This window comes from Nerophis lumbriciformis, linkage group LG07, assembly GCF_033978685.3.
Source record: "Nerophis lumbriciformis linkage group LG07, RoL_Nlum_v2.1, whole genome shotgun sequence".
NCBI lineage: Eukaryota > Metazoa > Chordata > Actinopteri > Syngnathiformes > Syngnathidae > Nerophis > Nerophis lumbriciformis.
This window is the reverse complement of record NC_084554.2, coordinates 22,876,306-22,900,170: the sequence shown is the minus strand read 5'-3', so window position 1 is coordinate 22,900,170 and position 23,865 is coordinate 22,876,306. Positions and strand designations below refer to the sequence as shown.

The 23,865-nt window shown below is 38.8% G+C and overlaps 1 protein-coding gene across 4 annotated transcripts in view; it reads left to right on the top strand.

Annotated features, from left to right (window-relative positions):
- Window positions 1-23,865, top strand: part of stau2 (staufen double-stranded RNA binding protein 2) — a 277,028-nt gene that overhangs the window by 73,484 nt on the left and 179,679 nt on the right. For all 4 annotated transcript variants that reach the window (XM_061965635.2, XM_061965637.1, XM_061965638.2 and 1 more), the window contains exons 6-7: window positions 9,687-9,846; window positions 20,028-20,135. In XM_061965635.2, coding sequence (XP_061821619.1) covers window positions 9,687-9,846; window positions 20,028-20,135 — 268 coding nt within the window. The remainder of the gene's footprint in view (window positions 1-9,686; window positions 9,847-20,027; window positions 20,136-23,865) is intronic.

The following is a 23,865-nucleotide window of genomic DNA, read 5'->3' as shown; positions in this document are numbered from 1 at the left end:
ATTTTGTGAGATTACTAGCTGTGGGTAATAATGGGAATTTTAGTATCGATGAGATATGGAGAGTATCGCTGAAAACATATACCGATATTAAGACTTTTTGACTTGAAACGTCATGATCATTGAATAATGTTGTGTATTTGCCTCTAGTTAGTTGCCCTGCGATGAGCTGGCGACTTGTCCAGGGTGTACCCCTCCTTCCGCCCGAATGCAGCTGGGATAGGCTCCAGCATCCCACGCAACCCCGAGAGGGACAAGTGGTCGAACATGGATGGATAGATAGTTGATTATGCATAGGAAAACACAGAAAAAATATGTTCTGCAAAAAAAAAATATATATATATATATATATATATAACAGCATAAAACTATTTAATACAATGTAATATTGTATAAATTCTTTTTTTTTCTGTGGGAAAAAAGACACTTTTGCAAAATAACAAAAGTAACAATGTAAAAAACATATAACCAAAATAACTAAAATGACACAAAAGATCTTTGTGAATAACACTGTTTGCACTGACAGACTAGAGAGACACTGGAGTCACATAAACTCTGAGGAAAATTAAGTAATTTGCTTTAAGTATAAAAGAGAAACTACAACAAAAGTATTAAAGTATTGATCCAATACCAATACCCACCTTGGTATCGATATGCCCACGCGTCTAGATTACGTTTGTTCACGTGAGATTTAGGTCTTGGAGGACTAAAGTCTGGCTCTTTGGTGGGACAGAATCGTAGTGTGTGCTGTTCTTTGTTATTATCGTTGCACACCCCATACACATAAAGATAAAAACTGCTCAATGCCTGATTATTTGTCTTTACATGTCGGGTCTGTAACAGATAAAAAATATCTTAAGATTTAAAGAATCTTGGTGTTTACCTTAAGTAGTTTGAAACAGCAACAAAACTACTCTCTAGTCACACATCATACAAAATGTGCACTCAGTGACTAGTGTTTAGTGCAAAGTAACCGCTTATGTCAAAACTGAAAGGTTCCACTCTACAACACAATTATCTTACCTAATATTAGCTTTAAAATTAATCAACTAGTTCTAGGGTTGTAACTGTGTATTGTAGTTTACGTCCAAAAAAGACTTAAAAATGCCGTAGTGTGTAAAATGAAGTGGTAGGAATGTTTAGGATAAACACACTTACTGTAATAGAACACAATCATAATGTTAAATGTTCTAATTATATTTATTACCACAAACATGTATTTTAAGTGCAAAGAATAGTGCAGGAACAACATCCACTGTTTCAGGCAACTATTTAAAAGAACTTACAGTTGATTGTCTTTAAAGTGACAATGTAAACATCCCGTTTCTGAACATTTACTTTCTGAGAAACGGTGTCCTCCACAGTGGACATGTTTATATCAGTTTGGAAAATGCCGTTTCCCAGAAAAGTTAACTAACTATTTAACTTAGAATAATGTTAAAGCCTCACCAACTGATGTTTGGCTTTGCTGGCTTCAAATATATTTTCTGGTTGGCGGTTTATAAGATGGCGACTTGTCCAGTGTGTACTCTGCCTTCCTCCCAAGTGCAGCTGGATAGGCTCCAGCCCCCTCGTGATATTGAGAGAGTAGAAAATGGATGGATGGATTGAGGATTTATCAAGTAGCTTTTTAGTTTACTTGTATTACCCGCAGTGTACAGTTTTTCCAAGGGGGACTTTTCTCCGTGCGCTGCGCTGTGACCAGCTGGCTCTGTGTCACCTTGGAAACATTTGAGACGAAAGTGGCGCACTTTTGCTTTGCAGAATGCAGAATTTCGTACCTCCTTTCTTATGTTTTTGCCAGTGTTTGTTTGTGTCTTTGTTAACAACATAACTCAAAGTCAATCAACCAAGTTAACTTATAGAGCCCTTAATCACAATGTCTCAAAGGGCTGCACAAGCCACAACGACATCCTCTGCTCGGATCCCACATCAGGGCAAGAAAAAACTCAACCCAATGGGAACAATGAGAAACTTTGGAAGGGACAGCAGATGTGGGAATCCACCCCCCGGGTGACCGGTGCAATGGATGTCGAGTGGATACAGTTAATAATGTGAGAGTCCAGTCCATAGTGGGGCCAGCAAATAAAACTGAAATAGTTCTGGATATAATTTGATGAATTTTTCAGGAAATGTCCAAAAAACAATTCCTGTCATCTACTACGAACACACTTCACTTCCTGCTTAAGGCGTTTCACGCCGCTACCTTGTCGGCCTCACGAAGAGTATTCTGGAAATGTACTTTATTTTCAAACCTGACCAAGCGCCAGAAAAAAACTACACGTCGAGTTTTTGTTTGACACTGTCACACATAATGACATTATTGTGAAGACTTTGAAACCGTAGTATCGCGGTTTCTACAATACCGTTACACCCCTAACTAGTTTGCATTCCGAAGGAGAACACGAACAGCTATGTAATTATTTATGAGATTCCTCCCTGCAGTCGACTGCTGTGGAATATTAGCATTATGCTGCCAGGTGTTCCATAGCTTCTGTACTGTACATGAGCGAAAACGTACACGTGGAAAATAGAGCTCTCTACATAGTGTGAAAAGATACTGCTGGAATGATTGTTTCTTTTGAGTCCAAATTCCTCCAATGTTAAAGTATTTTCTGAATAATTATGTAAGTCAGCCACATACGGTGGGTTATACGTTCTAATGAATGTGAGCATATATCCTGGCAGAGAAGAAATAAACGGATAGTAAAAACGTTGGATTCCTCCCAACTTGTTTCCCACTATTTCTCTTCGCTTGCCGTGATCCCATCCACCCCTTGATCCAGGAGAGGGTATCACCACATGGACTTGCAGACCGCTCTGTCACGGTAGTGACAGCTCAGTCGCACTCTGTCAGGACCCAATGAAAGAGAAGAAAATCTATGTTGAGGGCCATAAGAAAGAGGAGAGGATATATGTGTCCTTGCTCTTTGTTTGGCAACTGTAAACTGATATATAATAGCATGACATTAGTCAGGTGATTGGCTGACAGGGTATTGTGGAGTAATTGACCTTCATGTGGATGTGGATGACCTTTTAATTTGACAATGGTATTAAAACGTTTACATTTTCTTATCATTTTCAAGCTTCTTCTGGGGTTGTCATGGGTCATGGGTTTTAGAGTTGCATAGAGTTTCACTGTGTAGGCAGGGGAGCGTAGGAACCGGGGAGCAAGTTGGAGAAAGCTGCATTTATCGCACCCAAAAAATATACTGCGGAGGTAAACATGTTTTTATTTTGAAAGCACAAAACAGCATCATGTGACTCCTTTCTCCAGCTCTGAATGTGGGGATGGGAGAGACAGAAAGCAGGCTGGATGGCGACACTAGCAAACGGTCTGTTGATACAGTGCCATGAATATTGCTTGTTTATATCGTCTCGCCATTTGTTTATATTCTTACAGTATTTATCTTAATTCTGGGATGTTCACTTGTCTATTATTTAATTGCTAACTTTGTCAATGATCCCAAGTAACATAAATACTAGCTTAAATGTTTTGGCATCCCCTTCCAGATAGCAAAATGCCACCACAAAAAAACAATGAAACGGAAACAGTACTTACTCTGTTATTTAAATAAGAGTCAGTGTAACAATTACACTGCAACACAAAGACAACTACTAACTATGCTCAACCATTTATAAACATGTATGACATATTCTATATGATGTGTAAGTAACAGTAGAATCATAGTACATAGGGTAGTGAGGCAGTTGAAGTAATGAAAGGTGGACTGAGAAAGCTGAGATGAGGTCATGAATGAGTGAAATATATATATTAGCCTGTTATTAATTTTTAAACAAACAATTTTAACATGAAAATAACTCAAAAGTCAGGGACAAGGAAGGAGTGTCAGGTGGAGCTTCAGAATGTAATAAGAAAGGAGAACAGCTGACTACTGATGTCAAGTTGATTTTTTAAGATGCATTTAATTTAATATGATAGTTATTTAATAATTTTTACAGTACTATAGGGGTTTGGGTTATGTTTTTGAGTCAAATGTTAATACAGTACATTACTATATTTAATGTTGTCTGTTGTAAATACGTTATTGCCAGGGAGGAACATCAAGGGTTTTAGGCAGGCAGTCAACGGTTACGCTCACACTGCAGGGTCAGATGCCCAATTCGTATTTTTTGTCAAATCCAATCTTTTTATGCGGCTGTTCACATTACAAAATCTAAAAATATATATGTAGATGTGTGTGTGTTAGGGTTGTTCGGTATAGCAGTTCTAATAAAGTACTGCGATACTAATTGATTGAAATCGGTACTATACTGCCTTTGAAAAGTAAATGATAAATGATAAATGGGTTGTACTTGTATAGCGCTTTTCTACCTTCAAGGTACTCAAAGCGCTTTGACACTACTTCCACATTTACCCATTCACACACACATTCACACACTGATGGAGGGAGCTGCCATGCAAGGCGCTAACCAGCACCCATCAGGAGCAAGGGTGAAGTGTCTTGCTCAGGACACAACGGACATGACAAGGTTGGTACTAGGTGGGGATTGAACCAGGGACCCTCGGGTCACGCACGGCCACTATTCCACTGCGCCACGCCGTCCCTAAGTACCGGTACCGTTCTTTCATCTAAGACTACAGAGCCGAGGCGCATGATGTTTAGTGTGTCAAAACGCACACACACAGTGCATACAAGCAATAACATCGTGGTGGGGAGGAATGGCAAAAAAATGACAATTCTACTGGGGCAGCACAGTGGTACAGGGGTTAGTCCATGTACCTCACAATACGAAGGTCCTGGGTTCCATCCTGGGCTCGGATCTTTCTGTGTGGAGTTTGCATGTTCATCCCGTGACTGCGTAGGTTCCCTCCAAGTACTCCGGCTTCCTCCCACCTCCAAAAACATGCACCTGGGGATAGGTTGATTGGCAACACTAAATTGGCCCTAGTGTGTGAATGTGAGTGTGAATGTTGTCTGTCTATCTGTGTTGGCCCTGCGATAAGGTGGCGACTTGTCCAGGGTGTACACCGCCTTCCGCCCGAAGCAGCTGAGATAGGCTCCAGCACCCCTCGCTACCCCGACCGGGACAAGCGGTAGAAAATGGATAGATGGATGGACAATTCTACTGGTTAATAAAGAGTGTGCGTGAAACGCAATATGGAGGTATTTGGGTTTCAAAACTAACGGTAAACGTGACGCTTTAAACAAGGAAGCGCCACGCTTCAAGTGTTACTTTAAACACGCCTCGCCAAATGTGGCGATTAGTATTACCACCTTTGCTTCAAACTTAGGTAAACATTTAAATAATTAGCATTCAGATCTGCACAAGGAGTTTTAAAGAGTGACAGGTAATAATGTAGTTGTTCCACCTGCCCTGCTGTTCGCTCCGGTGCAGACCGTAGTAGAGGAGCACAGGGAAGACGTTCCCTTCAGTTCAGACCGCCCATCTAACTTCAACTAGTGCAAGTAAAATGGCTGAATTTGGTAACCAATCGCTACAATTTGTGTTTATTCTCTTAATAGATGTGTTTTACTTGCTCCATGGCTTATTTGGGTACATTTATCCATAGTTTTGTTTTTAGTACTTACTAATAATTGTATTTTTCTTCAACAATAAATCATGAAGCATTTAATATAATGCAAATAAAGCTTTTTTTTAGTCTATTCAAATCTAATCCTTGATTATGGCAGACTATATGTATTATAGAAAATTGTAAATTGTTCTTTGAATGCAACAAGAAAAACATGATGGGTTAAATGCCCTTTAATTTATACTTTAACCTTCTAAAATTGTTCTTTGAATGAATATTAGTGAATAGGAAACATATGTTTATTGTATTGCAAGATTTTCTGTTGAAATAAAGCCAAAACTTACACTTTTTCGTAGTCCCCTTTATTTGGAAAAGTATCCATACACATTTTGGTATCGGTCCCAAATTTTTGGTATCGGGACAACTCTAGTATGCGTATACATGTATCTATTTATGTGTATGTATACAAAACCCAAAACCAGTGAAGTTGGCACGTTGTGTAAATCGTAAATAAAAACAGAATACAATGATTTGCAACTCCTTTTCAACCGATATTCAATTAAATAGACTGCAAAGACAAGGTACATAATGTTCGAACTGGAAAACTTTGTTATTTTTTGCAAATATTAGCTCATTTGGAATTTGATGCCTGCAACATGTTTCAAAAAAGCTGGCACAAGTGGCAAAAAGACTGAGAAAATTGAGGAATGCTCATCAAACACTTATTTGGAACATCCCACAGGTGTACAGGCTAATTGGGAATGGGTGGGTGCCATGATTGGGTATAAAAGCAGCTTCCATGAAATTCTCAGTCATTCACAAACAAGGATGGGGCGAGGGTCACCACTTTGTGAACAAATGCCTGAGCAAATTGCCGAACAGTTTAAGAACAGCATTTCTCAACGAGCTATTGCAAGGAATTGAGGAATTTCACTATCTACGGTGCGTAATATCATCAAAAGATTCAGAGAATCTGGAGAAATCACTGCACGTAAGCAGCACAGCCGTGATCTTAAATCCCTCAGGCGGTACTGCATCAAAAACCGACATCAGTGTATAAAGAATATCACCACATGAGCTCAGGATCACTGCAGAAAACCACTGTCAGTAAGTACAGTTTGTCGCTACATCTGTAAGTGCCAGTTAAAACTCTACTATGCAAAGCGGAAGTCATTTATCAACAACACTGAAAAACGCTTTGCTGGGCTCGAGCTCATCTAAGATGGACTGATGCAAAGTGGAAAAGTGTTCTGTGGTCTGACCAGTCCACATTTAAAATTGTTTTTGGAAACTGTGGACGTCATGTCCTCCGGACCAAAGAGGAAAAGAATCATCCGGATTGTTATAGGCGCAAAGTTGAAAAGCCAGCATCTGTGATGGTATGGGGGTGTATTAGTGCCCAAGGCATGGTTAACTTACACATATGTGAAGGCACCATTAATGCTTAAAGGTTCATACAGGTTTTGGAGCAACATATGTTGCCATCCAAGCAAGGTATTTTTTAATACCCCATGCTGTTTTTTGGGGGGAATTAATTATTCCTTCATTTGTTACCAGATTCGCACCTTCTCTCTCTCGTATTACCACTCGCACAGCTGCGCTAGCATCACAGCTCACGTTACCCATGCTGCTACCTGTTTGCTGCGCGAGGGCGTATACGTATGTGACGTATGTCGTGACAGTATGTGACGCCCCTGCTTATTTCAGCAAGACAATGCCAAGCCACATTCTGCACGTGTTACAACGTGGCTTTGTAGTAAAAGAGTGCGGGTACTAGACTGGCCTGCCTGTAGTCCAGACCTGTCTCCCATTGAAAATGTGTGGCGCATTATGAAGCGTCAAATACGACAACGGAGACCCCAGACTGTTGAACAACTTAAGCTGTACATCAAGCAAGAATGGGGAAAAAAATTAATCTGAAATGCTTCAAAAATTGGTCTCCTCAGTTCCCAAACGTTTACTTAGTGTTGTTAAAAGGAAAGGCCATGTAACACAGTGGTAAAAATACCCCTGTGCCAACTGCTTTGCAATTAAATTTTAAGTTAATGATTATTTGCAAAAAAAAATTAAGTTTCTCAGTTCAAACATTAAATATCTTGTCTTTGCAGTGTATTTCAATTAGGGCTGGGCGATATGGCCTTTTTTTAATATCGCAATATTTTAAGGCCATATTGCGATACACGATATATATCTCAATATTTTGCCTTAGCCTTGAATGAACACTTGATGCATATAATCACAGCAGTATGATGATTCTATGTGTCTACATTAAAACATTCTTGTTCATACTGCATTAATATATGCTACTTTAAAACTTTCATGCTGAGAAGGAAATCACAACTAAAAAAATCACTATTTTTTTCATACGGTGTTGATCTGGAAATGTTTGCCTCTGCATTTTGATGGTGTGGGCGTGTGGCATCGAACGGAGATGTTGACATGCGGAGTAAGCACTCTTCATTCTCTAGCACGTGACTTTTCAAATGATGCTACATATTAGCAGTAATGCTACTTTTTGTAGCAACGCTTTTGCCCCACACTTGACAAATTACGGTTGTCTGTTCGACATATTCCCACTTGAAGCCAAACCACCGCCCGACGATGGACCCCCTGCTGTTTTTGGGGGGAATTAATTATTCCTTCATTTGTTACCAGATTCGCACCTTCTCTCTCTCGTATTACCACTCACACGGCTGCGCTAGCATCACAGCTAACGTTACCCTTGCTGCTACCTCTTTGCTACGCGAGGGCGTATACGTATGTGACGTATGTCGTGACAGTATGTGACGTGTGTAAGAAGGTGCGCTTGTCTGTCTGTGAGAAGGAGACACAGGAAAGAGCGAGGAGAGCCTGTATTGTAATGCCAGCAGCTAAAAGCAACTGCGTGAGAACGTATACTCGAATATCACGATATAGTCATTTTCTATATCGCACAGAGACAAACCCGCGATATATCACGTATATTGATATATCGCCCAGCCCTAATTTCAATTGAATATAAGTTTAAAAGGATTTGCAAATCATTGTATTCTGTTTTTATTTACGATTTACACAACATGCCAGCATCACTGATTTTGTATGCATATATGTATGTATACGTATGTTTATATTAGGGGTGTAAAGGTACACAAACATTTCGGTTCGGTACATACCTCGGTTTAGAGTTCACGGTTCGGTTCATTTTCGGTACTGTAAGATAACAACAAAATATACATTTTTTGGTTATTTATTTACCAAATTTGTAAACAATGGCTTTATCTTTTTAACGTTGGGAACACTATAATAATTCTGCCCACGTTAATCAACTTTAGACTGCCTCGAGTTGTTGCTCAGATTAAATAAAATGACAAAACTTTTCTTCTACATATAAAAATTGCAACATTAAACAGTTTCAAGTCAACTCATCATGCTTAATTTATTACAGCATTTGGGAAGCCTGTAGTTGATTTGTATTATGTAAATGTTATCTTTTTATCAACATGTGATAGCAGGGACCCTGCAATTCAAAACTAGGCTGCTACATTACTAATGATTACACACGCACACACACACCGCACAATGAGCTAACACACACACACACACACCGCAAAATTAGCTAATGTTACGCTAAAAGCTAATTAGCCTTCACCTCAAGCCAGTACTGCGAGCGAGCTGAGCTGCAGTTTAAGTTTCTAGAACGTCAACGGGCTCATAGTGATGTTACTAGTAGTTGACTGGGAGGTGTTTATTATAATTTGGGGAGAGTCCGCTACCTGATGCTTACCTGCTAAACACCTATCTGCTTGACGCTGAAGCGCTGACTACATGCGCTCTGAATACGCACTGCTGATTGGCTGTTACCGCTATGGTTGTAACCAATCAGATGGTTGTGTGGGTGGGACAATGCTGGGTGCTGTGTAGGAGACAGAGGCAGAAAGCAGAGCAGCTTGTTAAGACTTTAGCTTAGGCGGCTACTTCATATGTTCGTGTGGAAACTCGTTCGGTACACCTCCGAACCGAACCGGAACCCCCGAACCGGAACCCCCGTACCGAAACGGTTCAATACAAATACACGTACCGTTACACCCCTAGTTTATATGTATGTATGTGTATGTGTATGTGTATATGTATATATTTGTGTGTGCGCGTGCGTGTGTAGAAACAAGCTGAACATTTTTGGTCATGACAGAAATCTCTAACTCTTGTTTTCCAGGTACCATTGTCCTGTTCCCAAGGTCTTCTTTGTGCAGCTGTCTGTGGGGAGTCACGAGTTCGTCGGAGAGGGACGCACTCGCCAAGCTGCCAGACACAACGCTGCCATGAAGGCCCTGCAAGACCTCCGCAATGAACCGATCCCTGAAAGGCCGCAACAGGTGACAATGCCACAAACAACTAATTTTCGCGTTACAGCAAACCAATCATTCAACAACCATAAAAGTGTGTTTACTAGGATAAATAAACCAACATTTTTGTATTTACTGTATAACCCTAATATAAGACAACGCTGATTATAAGACAGACCCCTCGTTTCCGTTTGGACTTGTTTTGTGCCTGCTGTGTTGAATGATGGGTACCGAATTTGGTCCATTTATAGGCACTGACCAAATTCTGTCGGTGATCTGACAGTGCCATATTAATGTGTTAGATTAATCGAGTAAAAGTATAAAACACATTTTCTAGCCTCAATCAATTAGGTTACAATGAAATAGAATATACTTTATTTATCCCACAATGGGAGACTAATGTGGTTGCTGTGCTGATACAAAAAGTTCACTAAAGATAAGTTGAAAACATAAAAACAAGAAGGTCTTTGGTGAAAACATGGTAATGGCCAAAAGTCTCCCCCAGGCAGATCCAAAAGTTCACAAAAAAGCACCAAAATGCACCGCAGAAATCACAAATGTCACGAAAGTGCGCCGTCAAAAGACAAGAAAACACATTAAAAAAATGGAAACATCAGTCTGTCTTTTTAATTTTTTAATGATCGCAAAAGCTTTGACGCTCTCTTGTCCAATTTGTTGTTGTTTTTTTAGCTATCAACCCCCACCCCCACCATCACCACCACCACACACACACAAGCCACATCACCGGCAGCAGAGGCACAAGCTACATCACCAATGGGAGTACTCGATTAAACAAATCATCAAAGTACAAAGGGATGCTTTTTTCCTAATCAAAATAAATCGATTTACAGGATATAACAACTGGACAATACAGTTATCATTATCAGCTCACTGTCAAATGGTAAATAAAATTGGATTTTATTGTAAAACAAATTAACATTTATTAACACGTGAACAGACACACAGAATTGAGTACTGGTATCGAGTTTCAAGTACTGTGTATTTGTACCATGTTGATTCAAATGTGAAAGGTACCCATTCCAAGCTGTGTTAATGTGTTGATTATTACCGTCGCCAGGCTGTTATGTATTTGCTGGAGTTTGTATGACTGTCAGTTAGCAGCTTAACTCCAAAAGTTATGGGCAGATTTTTATAAAACTTTCAGGAAATCTCAGAAATGAGATAAGAAACAAGTGATTAGATTTTGGCTTGCTCCATAGGGGCGGAGCTTGAGCGTGGATGTTAGGCTGAGGCTGGTCCGCTGCCTTAGCCCTTAAAAATTGCCTCAATAGTCCGCTATTGTTAGTATAGTGTCTGTTAGTGGTGGCTAGCTAATGGAATTAGGGAGGCGTAACATATCACTGCGTCTGATTAGCGTCCTGGCTAATGGCCCAATAAGTGAACATTTTGGCAAAGTGAGTGATGGGATTATCAAATTGCAGTGGAATGAAAATCTGTTTGCACTGTACGACCTGTAGGAGTCTGTGGAGTTTGCGTGAGTTTGAGTGGCGTGTCGAGGCCACCGCGTGAGGTGAGCATCCTGACCACTAACCAGAGGCAGGTGCAAAAAATCGGTGTCCATTGCGACTAAGAAAGCATTAGAACAGACACACTAAACGAAGGAGATATGATAACCAACACTATCAAATCAAATCAAATCAACTTTATTTATAGAGCACATTTAAAAAACATAATATGACTTGACGTGACAGATCATAACACATATATTAGTTTCGCCTTGTAAATCTAAACAAACCTCTGCATGGAATTCAACATTTTTGAGTTTCACCACTATATATTCTAGGGGGATGACAAAGATTCTTCCAAGAAGGGCTAGGCGATATATTGATATACTCGATATATCGCAGGTTTGTCTCTGTGCGATATAGAAAATTACTATATCGTGATATTTGAGTATACATTCTCACGCAGTTGCTTTTAGCTGCGGGTATGACACTGCATGCGTTTCCCACTCTTACTTGTCTGTCCTTCTCACAGAGACGTAAAACAAGCGCACATTCTTACATACGTCACATGTGCAACGTCACATGCTCCCGCGGAGCAGAGAGGTAGCGACATGGTAACGTTAGCTGTGATGCTAACGGTGAAGTGCGAGTAGTAATACAAGAGAGAGAAGGTGCGAATCTGGTAACAAATGGAGGAAGAATTAATTCCCTAGAAAAACAGCACGGGATCCATCGTCCGGCGGTGGTTTGGCTTCAAGCGGGAATATGTTCAACATTTATTTGGCAAAAGCGTTGCTACAAAAAGTAGCAGCACTGCTAATGTAGCATCATTTGAAAAGTCACCCGCTAGAGAATGAGGAGTGCTTGAAACTCTGCATGTCAACATCTTCGTTCGGTGCCACACCAACAAAATGCCGAAGCAATTATTTCCAGATCAACACTGTATGAAAAAAAAAGTCAACAACAGAAGGAGATAACGTCCTCAGGAACCTATTATGCAACTCATTTTTATTTGACAGTTATTGAAATATCTTGGGTGACATCATGCACAAAAGTGCACTTTATTTGTTTTTAACTATTGTAGTGGCGTTCTGTACAAAAAGTACACTTTAATTTAGTGTTGTTTTGATATGTCATCTTAGTGAAATCATGCACAAAAGTGCACTCATAGCTTGTTTTAAAATGTCTCTGACAATCGTGCACTTTCTGTTTTGGAAATGACATGAATGTCTGTGCCACTGCTTAATAACTGTTTAATAAATACAGTTTTCGTAAATTGACTTAGTTGTGATTTCCCTCTCTGCATGAAAGTTTAAAATGAGCATATATTAATGCAGTATGAAGAAGAATGTTTTAATGTAGACACAGAATCATCATACTGGTGTGATTATATGCATCAAGTGTTCATTCAAGGCTAAGGCAAAATATCGAGATATATATCGTGTATCGTGACATGGCCTAAAAATATCGAGATATTAATAAAAGGCCATATCGCCCAGCCCTACTTCAAAGTTTGAATAATGTTACTAAATGTTACATTCTTGAGTAATTTCCAATTATGTTTTATTTTTTCTTAAATTCTACAGAAGTAATATTTATTTGTACTATTTTATTTTAAAAGTTTTGTTTTTTTTATGGTACGTATGTGGTTCTTGGGACCTTGGGCTGTAAGGTCATGTTACTTTAAACTAAACAAAATTGTCCCCTTTCTGATAAGAGAACCGATTAAGAACTAAATCGTTAAGCAGAATCAAAGGTGTAATCGGAACCGTAAAAATCTTATAAATTCCCATCCCTAATTGCGCATTTCATATTTGTTTAAAAAAAACAGACATTTTTTATTGGCAGGTCAAATGAAGTGACTTTTTTAATCCAGTAGAAGGTGGATGACCATTAAGAAAAACACCAACACAGTATCAGTGCAGTGTCATTACAGCTAGTAAGTGTGCCATACACTCACTAAGGCATAATTTGCCCATCATTAACGTTGCCTTATTGTTTTCATTACAAGGCTCACCTTCTGTGTTAGTTTATGCTAGTGGGCCTGCCTCCACCCTACGAAAGTGAATGAGTGACAAGAGGGTTCACTCTGTTTATTAGATTTTAAAACGGTATGGGCGGATTTTGATTAAACTTTCAGGAAATGTCAAAAATTGGATAATGAACTTGTGAATAGACTTTGGGGGTGAACCGTTTGGCTTCAGGATAAAAAATTTAAAAAAAAGATTATTTGCGCTCCCAACGATATCTTTGCTGATTGCTTAACTGTAATGAAGTAGCGTTGTAGCGTCTGTATTTATTGTGCAGGCAACAATACTCCCCAAAGGGGGGAAAAATGGTTACTGCCGACTCTCCTATTTAAAGATGGACTCGGTAAGATTTGGTAGTCATTCATTGCGATTTGGAAAATTTGGTTGTCATGTTAAAATTGTGGTAATCCAGGTCGTGTTTGCCAGTTTGGGTCTGGGAAGCGCAGTTTATATGATTGCCATTTTGAGATTTATTGCCATTTATGCTGTCATTAATGAGCACAGATCTCAATGTTTACTGTGTTTTTACCCAGCTGCACTTTTCCCACTACTTGCTGGTCTATAACTATAAGCAGCAAAGTCATCTATTTATGTTTGTCTCAGCAAGGTTGCAGATCTGCTTGGTCATTCCTGTCACCTTGTGAATGCACATAATTTGGCATTTAGCCATCGCAGGTCATAGATAGAAACCTGAATCTTATAACAAATGTTTTTCTTCAATGTTTTTTTATTTTGCCTATTGTTCACAATCATGAGAGAAAAGAACACACTTTTTTTTTTTAAGGATTTTATAGATGATAAACGCTCGCAAGATGCGGCTACTGGGAGTCACCATCGTAGCCTTCAAAGACCTCTAAAACAACCTTAAAACCCTCCAACGTTGTATATTCACACTGCAATTGTATATATAATGTAGTAAAACACATTCATAACAATATGTAATCTGTACATAATTTACCGTATTTTGGTTATTTTAAGCATTACCGGAGCTACCGGTAATTTAATATGCCCATTTCCGATCACTCACTCATCTGCTTTGAGGCTCTAGCATTTTCACCTCCAACCAAGCCTGTTCCTTCTTGCCGTCGCCGGATTATCACCTTCTCAACAATTTCGCTGCTGCTTTCCAAAACTGGACATATGCCCTGAATGTTTCCTCTCCTCTTTCCACTCTACATGCTCACAGATATTGGACTCTGTTGACTCTGTCTTTCAGTGACAAAGTCACCAAGTCTGCTCCTATCGCGTGCCCTGGGATGTCAGTGCAGGCAGGCTGAGTGCAAATGGAAGAAAGATGGACTTCATGTGTCATTGGGCATGTTAAGGGACAGTCTTGCCACATATCAAAAAACTGTGAAAGAAGCAAAAACTAAATATTTATCTAACATCATCACCAGCAATAATCATCGCCCCAGAGTTGTATTTAACACTATTAACTCTGTTATTAACCCAACCACTGTTGTTTTTAATGCTGTACCTGAGCACACATGTGATGCATTTCACCAGTTTTTTATTAATAAGGTCCAGTATGTCAGGCAATCCATCCCAAAGGTCCCAACTACTGCCCTACTTGGTCCTCTTGTACAGCACGTTTTTGAGACTTTTTAATCCATTTTCATTTTCATCTTAAATCAGCGCAGCAAATAAACCCCACTGGCTGTCCTCTAGATATTATACCTGCTAAAATAATGCTGGAGGTTATGGACACCATTGGTCCAGGCCTTGTTCTCTTTATTAACAGCTGCTTCAGGCTGGGTATTGTACCCACTGCCCTGAAGCATGCTGTAGTCTGACCACTTCTAAAAAAGCATAATAGACCCATCCAACTTCCGTCCAACATCACATCTCCCTTTTTTGTCCAAGATCTTGGAAAAACCTGTCCTCGCACAACTTCAGCCATATCTGTCCCTCAATGATATTGCTGACAAGTTTCAATCAGGATTCAAAAGTTGCCACAGCACAGAATCAGCATTACTTGTCCTTTTGGATCTCAGCTGCCTTTGACACTGTGGACCATGCAGTCCTCATGTTCCGCCTGGAACACTGCGTTGGCCTACGGGGATGTGTGCTATACTGGTTTTCCTCATATCTCTCCCAAAGGTCCTTTTCAGTAATGATTCATGATCTCTCCTCCACAGTTACTCCACTTTCTTCTAGCATACCCCAGGGTTCAATCCTTGGGCCTATTCTATTTTCACTTTACATGCTATCATTAGGTTCAATCATATCCAAATACAATGTTAACTTCCACTTTATGCTGATGATGTACAGCTCTATTTGTCCGTTATTCTAAGTGACAGAATTGCACTCGATTCCCTCCATAGCTGTCTCAATAACATTAAACTATGGCTGTCACAGATTATTTTGCATTTAAATGTGACAAAAACAGAGTACATTGTTTTTAGTCCTGATGCACGTCATAGTGCACCAGCTGTATCTCCCCAATCCTCGCTCCTGCCGTGAAAAATCTGGGTGTGATATTTGACAGCATCCTTAAACTTGAAAAACGAATTAACTCCGTGGTTAGAGCAGGTTTTTTCCAGCTGAGGTTTTGACAAAGGTGAAGCCTTTTTTGCAGAGGGCAGACCTTGGAAAAGCCATTTATGCTCTCATCAGCTCTAGAGTGGACTACATCAGTCACTCCTCCACGGGCGCCAGTTTGTACAAAATGCAGCTGCTCACCTTCTCACTCATTCTCCAAAACATACCCATATTACCCTGATTCTCTTTGCTCTCCATTGGCTCCCAGTATGTTTTAGAATACATTTTAAAATCCTTTTTTTTGTTGATAAGGCCATCAATGGTCTGGCCCCAGCATAGTTGGCTGATATTTTTAACTGTTCTTCACACACCAAGGAATCTGTGCTCCTCTTTACACACATCTTTGGAAGTACCAAGGACTGGAGTTAAAAAAATGTGGTGATCATTCTTTTTCCGCATCCGCACCCAAGTTATGGAACTCTCTCCCACCTGAATTGCGAGCTATCACGGAGCTAGACGCTCTTAAATCTCAACTAAAAGCATATTTGTTTAAATTGGCTTTTAACAAACAATTGCCATAGGTATTTATTATTACTGTTTTAGTATGCATGGTTTAACTTATTTTTCCTGTAAAGCACTTTGTGCACCATTGTGATGTTGTTAGGTGCTATACAAATAAACCTTGATTGATTGATTGATAATTTCCTCAGCGCATTTATTTCCGTTTGCATAGCAGCGCACATCTGACTTCCGGAAACACTCTTAAGTGTGTTCAAATAATGGCAGACTTGGTAACAGACGACAAAGATTGTTACTATACTTATCTTTTTGAACCTGAATATACTGTTGTATAGAAAACCGAGCAATAAAAGCAGTGAGGCTGAAACGTTGGAGCAGACAGAAGTGGAGAGAATGAAGTCGGCGTGACTTTATGGTACAAATGTGGAACTTGGAGCAAAGCTATGCTGACAGAAACGGAGTGCTTACCCAAAACCAACTGAAAATGTTCCCAGCCAGTTTGACCAGACAGACAACTGTCCATCGAGTAAGTCACTATAATATTGATCATGATACATGCAGCACATCACCGTACAACTACAGTACATACGCTGTCAAGCTAGCTGGGTACAAACAAAACATGAAATGTGGTCTAATACTTTACGGATACTGTAATATGATTGTTCATGTTTTTCAGTCAGTACAGATTGGTGTCCAATCGCATTGTGTTGTGGATTACAAACTCAAAAGCCATTCAGCTGCTGACACAAGAAGCTAACTTACCTCTTGTGGTAGATAGGTTACAGCTAATGCCGTAGCATGCCGTCGCAAGGTGATGTGTAACGACGCTAGATAAACAGTTTCTCAGTGTTTGTTCTTACAATAATAATGCAATTTCAGCTTGGTAATTATACAGGTTATGGAACGTAAATGAAGTATTGTTGGCGGGTTTTAGAAGCATTTTCAAAGTGATTCAGAGGCAGAATGGATTGATCCCATTAGCTGCATTGCAAGCCATCTAGAACGAGTCGATTATTACAAATTAGAATGCAAAACAAATACTTTTGTCTTCTTGTCTCTGATCGGGATTATGAACTAAGGAATTATTCCCCCCAAAAAGTGCAGGTCCCACTTTAAGAAGAGTAACATTACATTGTATTCATTGAAATACTAAAACATGAAAATATAGGTACGGTGTTATAAAGTAGGCTATCACAAGTTGTTTTTTTTAAATGTAATAATAATTCACCCAAACTATGCAAGTGTAAGTCAACATCCATCCATCCATCCATTTTCTACCGCTTATTCCCTTCGGGGTCGCGGGGGCGCTGGAGCCATTTACAGTATCACTCATTATCTAGTAGCTTTTATAATAAAATGTTCATGATGGTCACGAAATGAATGTCTGTTGGCAACAGGGTATGGTAGGCCATTCTCATAAGCAGGGAATGTACAATCCTCCCTTTTCCCTCTTGGCTGACAGGCACCTCCTTAAATGTATCATTTTATTACATGGTTAGACAGTTCTTAAACAGTCATGGACAATTATTTTGAGAAACCACAACATTTATTGGTGAATCATTTGTAATTGTTTTTTTCCTCTCAAATCACTCCATTGATAGCTAGTTTATCAGTGGAGTGAAAACAAAAAGGTTGTTTTTGTGCCAACGTTTAAACCAACTGAAATATTGTGGCGGCTCTAAGGTGCTGAACAGTGTGTACTGTCCATGCACTTAATTGCCATGTTCCTATTGATTTCATCATCAATTCACTGGAGAATGGAACGTTACTTTCATTGTCTAGTTGCCTTAACAAACACGGTTTGTTGTTGACATACAGTATAACAGAACTTGACAGCAACACCCACATTTAAGCCATCAGTAAATATTTGCTTCATTAATTACGATTATTTGTTTTTCTGCTGTCACATGATCAACATTTTTTATTAGATTAAAAGCAGGGTTATGGATTAATTTCGGTTAATCACAATTACAATATTTTTTTAGGCAATAGGGCACACCAGATTATAAGGTGCACTGCTGAGCGGGTCTATTCAGGTCTTTTTCATACAAATGGCACATAAGGTGCATTCATGGGGTAACACTATGGTTTTTTTCTACATTTAAAACACTTCCTTATAGTCTACCTTACACGTAATGGGGGTTCTTTGATTAAAATGTTGTATAGATTGTTTTCCAGACCATCTTCGAGACGCTTTCTGACCGTCTCTTCAGGATGCGCTGTTTGTGGGCGGTCGTATTTACATGCTTGCACTTCGACAGCATCTTCTCCCCTTCATCTTTGTTGTACCGTTACATAGCGAGTCTACTGACAGATATGAGTCAGAATTATATGTTGCTTTATATTAGAAATGGTAACAAATCAAATCAAATCAAATCAACTTTATTTATAAAGCACATTTAAATTTACCACAGGGGTAGCCAAAGTGCTGTACAATGAACAGGTTAAAAGATAAAACGAGTACCGAGCAAACACAACACAACACAACAGAACACGATAAAAAATAAATAATTAAAATAGAATAAATAAAAACATAAAAACAGGTTCACAGCAGGTGTATTATGGGGCGCCATTGCAGGATGGTAACAGTGGAGGATGAATGCACCACAACAAGAGGATAGAGAAAAAGAAGCTGATGGACTACTGCACAGTCTACAATGGCGGACGTGCGCAAATTTTCGGTACCAATAGGTAAGAAAAGTTAGTTTTCCATAATATTCCGAAACAAAATGCTAAATAATGTCGCCAAATCTTCTAACGGGGGCAATTTTGGGGTTCTTATAGCACAGTACGTCTGACCACAGTAGCTGTAATGGTCCGCGTTCCATCAAGCAGGGAGGCTTCGTAGCTTACCAAAGTCGTACTAAAGCATTTTTTACAAATTTTTGAGGGCTCTGTGTAATGTTCTATATTCTCAATAAAACATTAAAAGTTTCTGTGTTGCTTACTTACGGGTATTTGCTAGTGTAATTTATTGAACAGGCGTCAGTCCACCTGCAGTGTACACGTATCTCTTACTGTATGTGTGACTGCTATCTACTGGTCACACTTATCATTACGCCATGTACCAAATAAAATTGCTTCCATGTCGGTAAGCACAACCAGAATTAATCAATACATTTGGCGCACCAAGTTATAGGGTGCACTGTCGATTTTAGAGAAAATTAAAGGATTTTAAGTGTGCCTTGAGGTCAGAAAAATACAGTACATTACATCATTAGTTTTCAGTCTTTCTAATTGAATGAGCAAAAGACTCAAGAAAGAGTGAATAAATATGCACTTAACGTGTTTATTAAACATCTTCAACATCATGTTCGTAACAAAAACCTGTATGTTTTCCTAAACATCTTTTTGGGTGATAAGAAAAACTCATTCCAGCAGAGTGTGCATAATACTTTGTCGGTCGACTGTTAAGTCATGGCTTTTTTGTACTCCTATTTCCCATCGCAAGGGTCAACATGTTGTTTAGCGTCCTCAATGTTGACTTGTTCAGCTCTGCAGCCTTTCGTTATGGGATCGAATGCCCTTTTGTGCATACGCGACACTCCAGTGACACTAGATATTCAAACTGTCCGAAATGCGTAGCCATAGACGCTTAAGGTGTTATGAATCATTCTGCACTGCAGATGGGTTAATTACCTAAACATTTAACTAGATTAAAAATAATGAGGGATTTATCCGCGTTAACACATTTTTTTTTTTTTTTTTTTGCTAGGACCCTGAAGGAAAGGTGGAGAGTGAGGAAGGCGCTGACGCCAGCAAATCAGAGATCAGCCTGGTTTATGAAATTGCCCTGAAGAGGAACTTGACTGTCAACTTTGAGGTGAGTTCTCTTTAAGGATGCGCTGATCGATCGGCCACTGATCAGTATTGGACTATTTTTTTTTTAAAGCGCGTAATTGCAGATTAATGCTGATCACTAACCCTGATCCCTTTAGGTTGACACTATTTTTGTTAGTCCCTCGGTTAAAAAGCAGCTCGCAGCTAATTCTGTGTCTGCATACAGAGTGTGGAGCCGCTCCCCTAACTTAATAAAAATCACCCCCATTGCGGAATAACTGCATTTTTTAATATCTTAAATCTAATTATCAGTTACCATTATCACTGGAGGATGAAGATAAACATGTTACACACCAAGACCAAGCTATCCCTAGTTCTTTTGGATGGGATTTATTTGGAAAATGATAGATTGTGTTCTGTAGTCATGCTTTTAGGTCTCAACATTATAAAATACAAACATTGAACACTCAGACTTACTGTTTTCTGTTTTAAGTTGGTCACCACATCTGCACTTTAGAACATTCTTGGCGAAATGCTCATCTTGTAAAGGATGTTTTTAGGAAAATGAAATAGCTTTATTGATGTCGTCCTAATGACTTTGCTATTGACTCAGCTGATAAGTATAAGCATCCGGGATAGTCAGATGAATGTCATTAGTAGCTTCTTGTCTGTACACACCATTAAACTGTATTCTACAAAATGAGAACACCTTCACATTTTAGAGGCCATTTTTCTTACAATATGTCTTCTCAAGTGACAAGAGTAGTCACAGTTTGTACTATTTATCTAGTATTAGCCCATAAAGTGATAAACTGTGGTAAAAATGGTTGCTGAACTATGAGCGGTGTACTCTTGAGAGATACTGTACTTCACTGGATTCCCACTCAATGCCCATTTCTCAATTACTCTGTCTTGACTGGTGATCAGTCCAGTGACGTAAGTTAACTGAAATAGGCTGAAGAAAATCTATGTACAGATGGAATGCCCTCATAAATAAGAAAACGATTTTGCTCAGGGGCAATAGATTTCACTGTTCTCAAAGTACCGTACTTGACTTTGCCTCACCATGAGTCTTACCAAAATCAATGAGGATGGTGCAGATGTCCTTACTTGACCCACTTGGTCTATTCTCTTTGGCTTTCACCATTTTTCAGATGACTTTATTCAATAATCCCTCCCTGATCGCCGTTTCTCCCTCTTCCCAACACTGCAAAGTGCCAAAAACAGGGGAGGCTCAGCTTATTTTTTGTGCCCCCTCCCTTCCTCCATTGAATCCTTCCTTTCTATTTCTCAGACCACTAAAATGGATGATGGTATTTGTTATAAAACAAGGGGTATTTGCAGAGGAAGGGAAGTGTTGGGGAGACACCATTTTTATGTTGATGTTGTATGCTAATGAGAGTTTACACAACTTCAGAAAGTTATCGGGAAAGCTGTCCAGTCCTCCGCCTTTTTTCTGTTCGAAACACTTTTGGTCATCAGATAATGACATTCTTTCTGGAACCGCTATTAATACATAAGGATAGCTACATCTGTGTTAGTGTGATTAATTATCTCTCATGTCTTTGTCTAAAACTAGGCTGCTTTCACTTCCAGCTCCCATCTAAAAGCCTAGAAAAGCTGTGCCCAGTCGCATTCATGTCTCCTTTATTCTTCATTACAGTTGCATGATGAGCAGTAAATTCTTAATCTCTTGCAATTTTTGTTTCGCATTCATAAGATTTGTTTCTCTGTTCGCCAATATCTTTGCAATTAAAACACCCCACTTCTCACCAGATGTGCCATCCAGTCACTGGACTGTTTATCTTGGTTTGTTAACTTCGGAATGTTGATATATACTGGCTTCTGCCTTTCTACATCAATCACACATAACTTATTTTACTCTGTCTTGTAAAACAAGAGGCTAGTCTACCTCAAGGCAAACTCTCTTTGCTGACATAGCATACAGTTTGTTACATTAAGTATTTTCTTACACTACTGGTAACAATATAAACTACACATGTTTCGATTGGTGTTTTTAGCTTCAGTTTGCTTGTTTGGGTAGTAGCACCAGAGCCACTCTATTTGCTCTTTGTAAAGTTGAATGTGCTATCTGTGCATTTTACAGCAATATATTTTTGAAGCTTTTACCCTAGCATAACCAGGCATGGATGTGTTTCCAAGAGTAAATAGCTTATACCATATGCAAAAAAACATGGGGTGTTGGAATTTTTGGGGGGCTGCAGACATTTTGTAAAAGTTAAATCCCCAATCTATCAAATGGGTCTCAAAGGGTTTCACAAACTCCCAACTACCTGATCTAAACCCACATCCAGGTAGGGCTGCACGATTTTGAGAAAAAATAGGGCTATCAATGTTAACGTATTAATTCATGTGATTAATGAAATAAATTATTGCGGTATCATAATGAATGAAGATTAATCACATCTGGATTTAGGCTTAACACGGAATGTTACATGGTCTGTGATTGCGATGAGAGGCGGCTACTTGCTACTAACTAAGGTATTTTCTATCTTAATGCGAAACACGTACTTGAGGAGGGTGCCACAACAATACACAACAAGCAGAGGATGACAAACAACATTGGCGGAGTTTACTGCGTCAATGTGTTAACAAAAGCACCATGGATAAGGCGGACAGCCACCGCATGTAAACCGCTTAACATCTGTGAAGACCAAGTCCTGCAAAAAGATGAAGTCATATTACCATAGCTGATCCATCGTACAATACCTTGTAAAGACACAATTACAGCAAGGATAAACCAACTGTACTAAACAAACAAGAGTATCAAGTTAGCTACCGGTAGCTACCGGCACAATGTGAATTTACTTGCTTACTGGAGAATGTTGGACATCTGAAAGTAATCACAACGAGCTGGGGTCACATTGTACTGAAAAAAGAAAAAAAAATCAGCACTGTCATCTGAAAAGGTAAATAGCTTGTTTGTTTAAACAACTGGTTAAATGAGAGTAAATGCAGATTTAAATGGTGAACTAGGTTAAGTTGTTTAAGTGTGTTTACTACATTATCTTTTAGTAACTGTACCTTGTTTGCAATATTGCAACGATTTTCAAAATGTGCACTTAATTCTTACTATACTTCCTGTCACCACGTTTTGAGCACATCAATGACTTGCAGTTCAGTAAAACATTTAAACGTTTTAACTAATCACTTGACCGCCCTAGCAAAAACTTAATTGCAATTTTTTTTCTCCAAAATTGCGATTGCGATTTTTATATTTTTATATATATATATATATATATATATATATATATATATATATATATATATATATATATATATATATATATATATATATATATATATATATATATATATAAATACATAAAACTGCAAAACTAACAAATGAAGGAAGACATGTTGCTTTTAGACTGTCAATCAATGTATTCATGTCGCAAGGTGCCACACATTAGAACAAAATGCAATAATTTACTTTGAAAAGTATTTGGCTTAATGTAGACAGACTTAGAGCGTTTGTCTACCTCATGCTCTTAAACTGAAGAAATAACTGATAAAAACTATACAGTGTTTATAATGTAATGTAATCATAATATACTGTATAATAGTCATGCAAGTAACAATTTAAAGGATATACACATTTATTTTACATTACTGTGGAATTGTTAACCATTGTACTGTAATTGGAAAGTACATAACTTTTAGTTATTCTAAATAAATAAACAAACCAAAAAATAAAATGAACTCTTATCTCTGTAAGCAAAAATGTAGCTGAAATATTGAACATCTTAAAG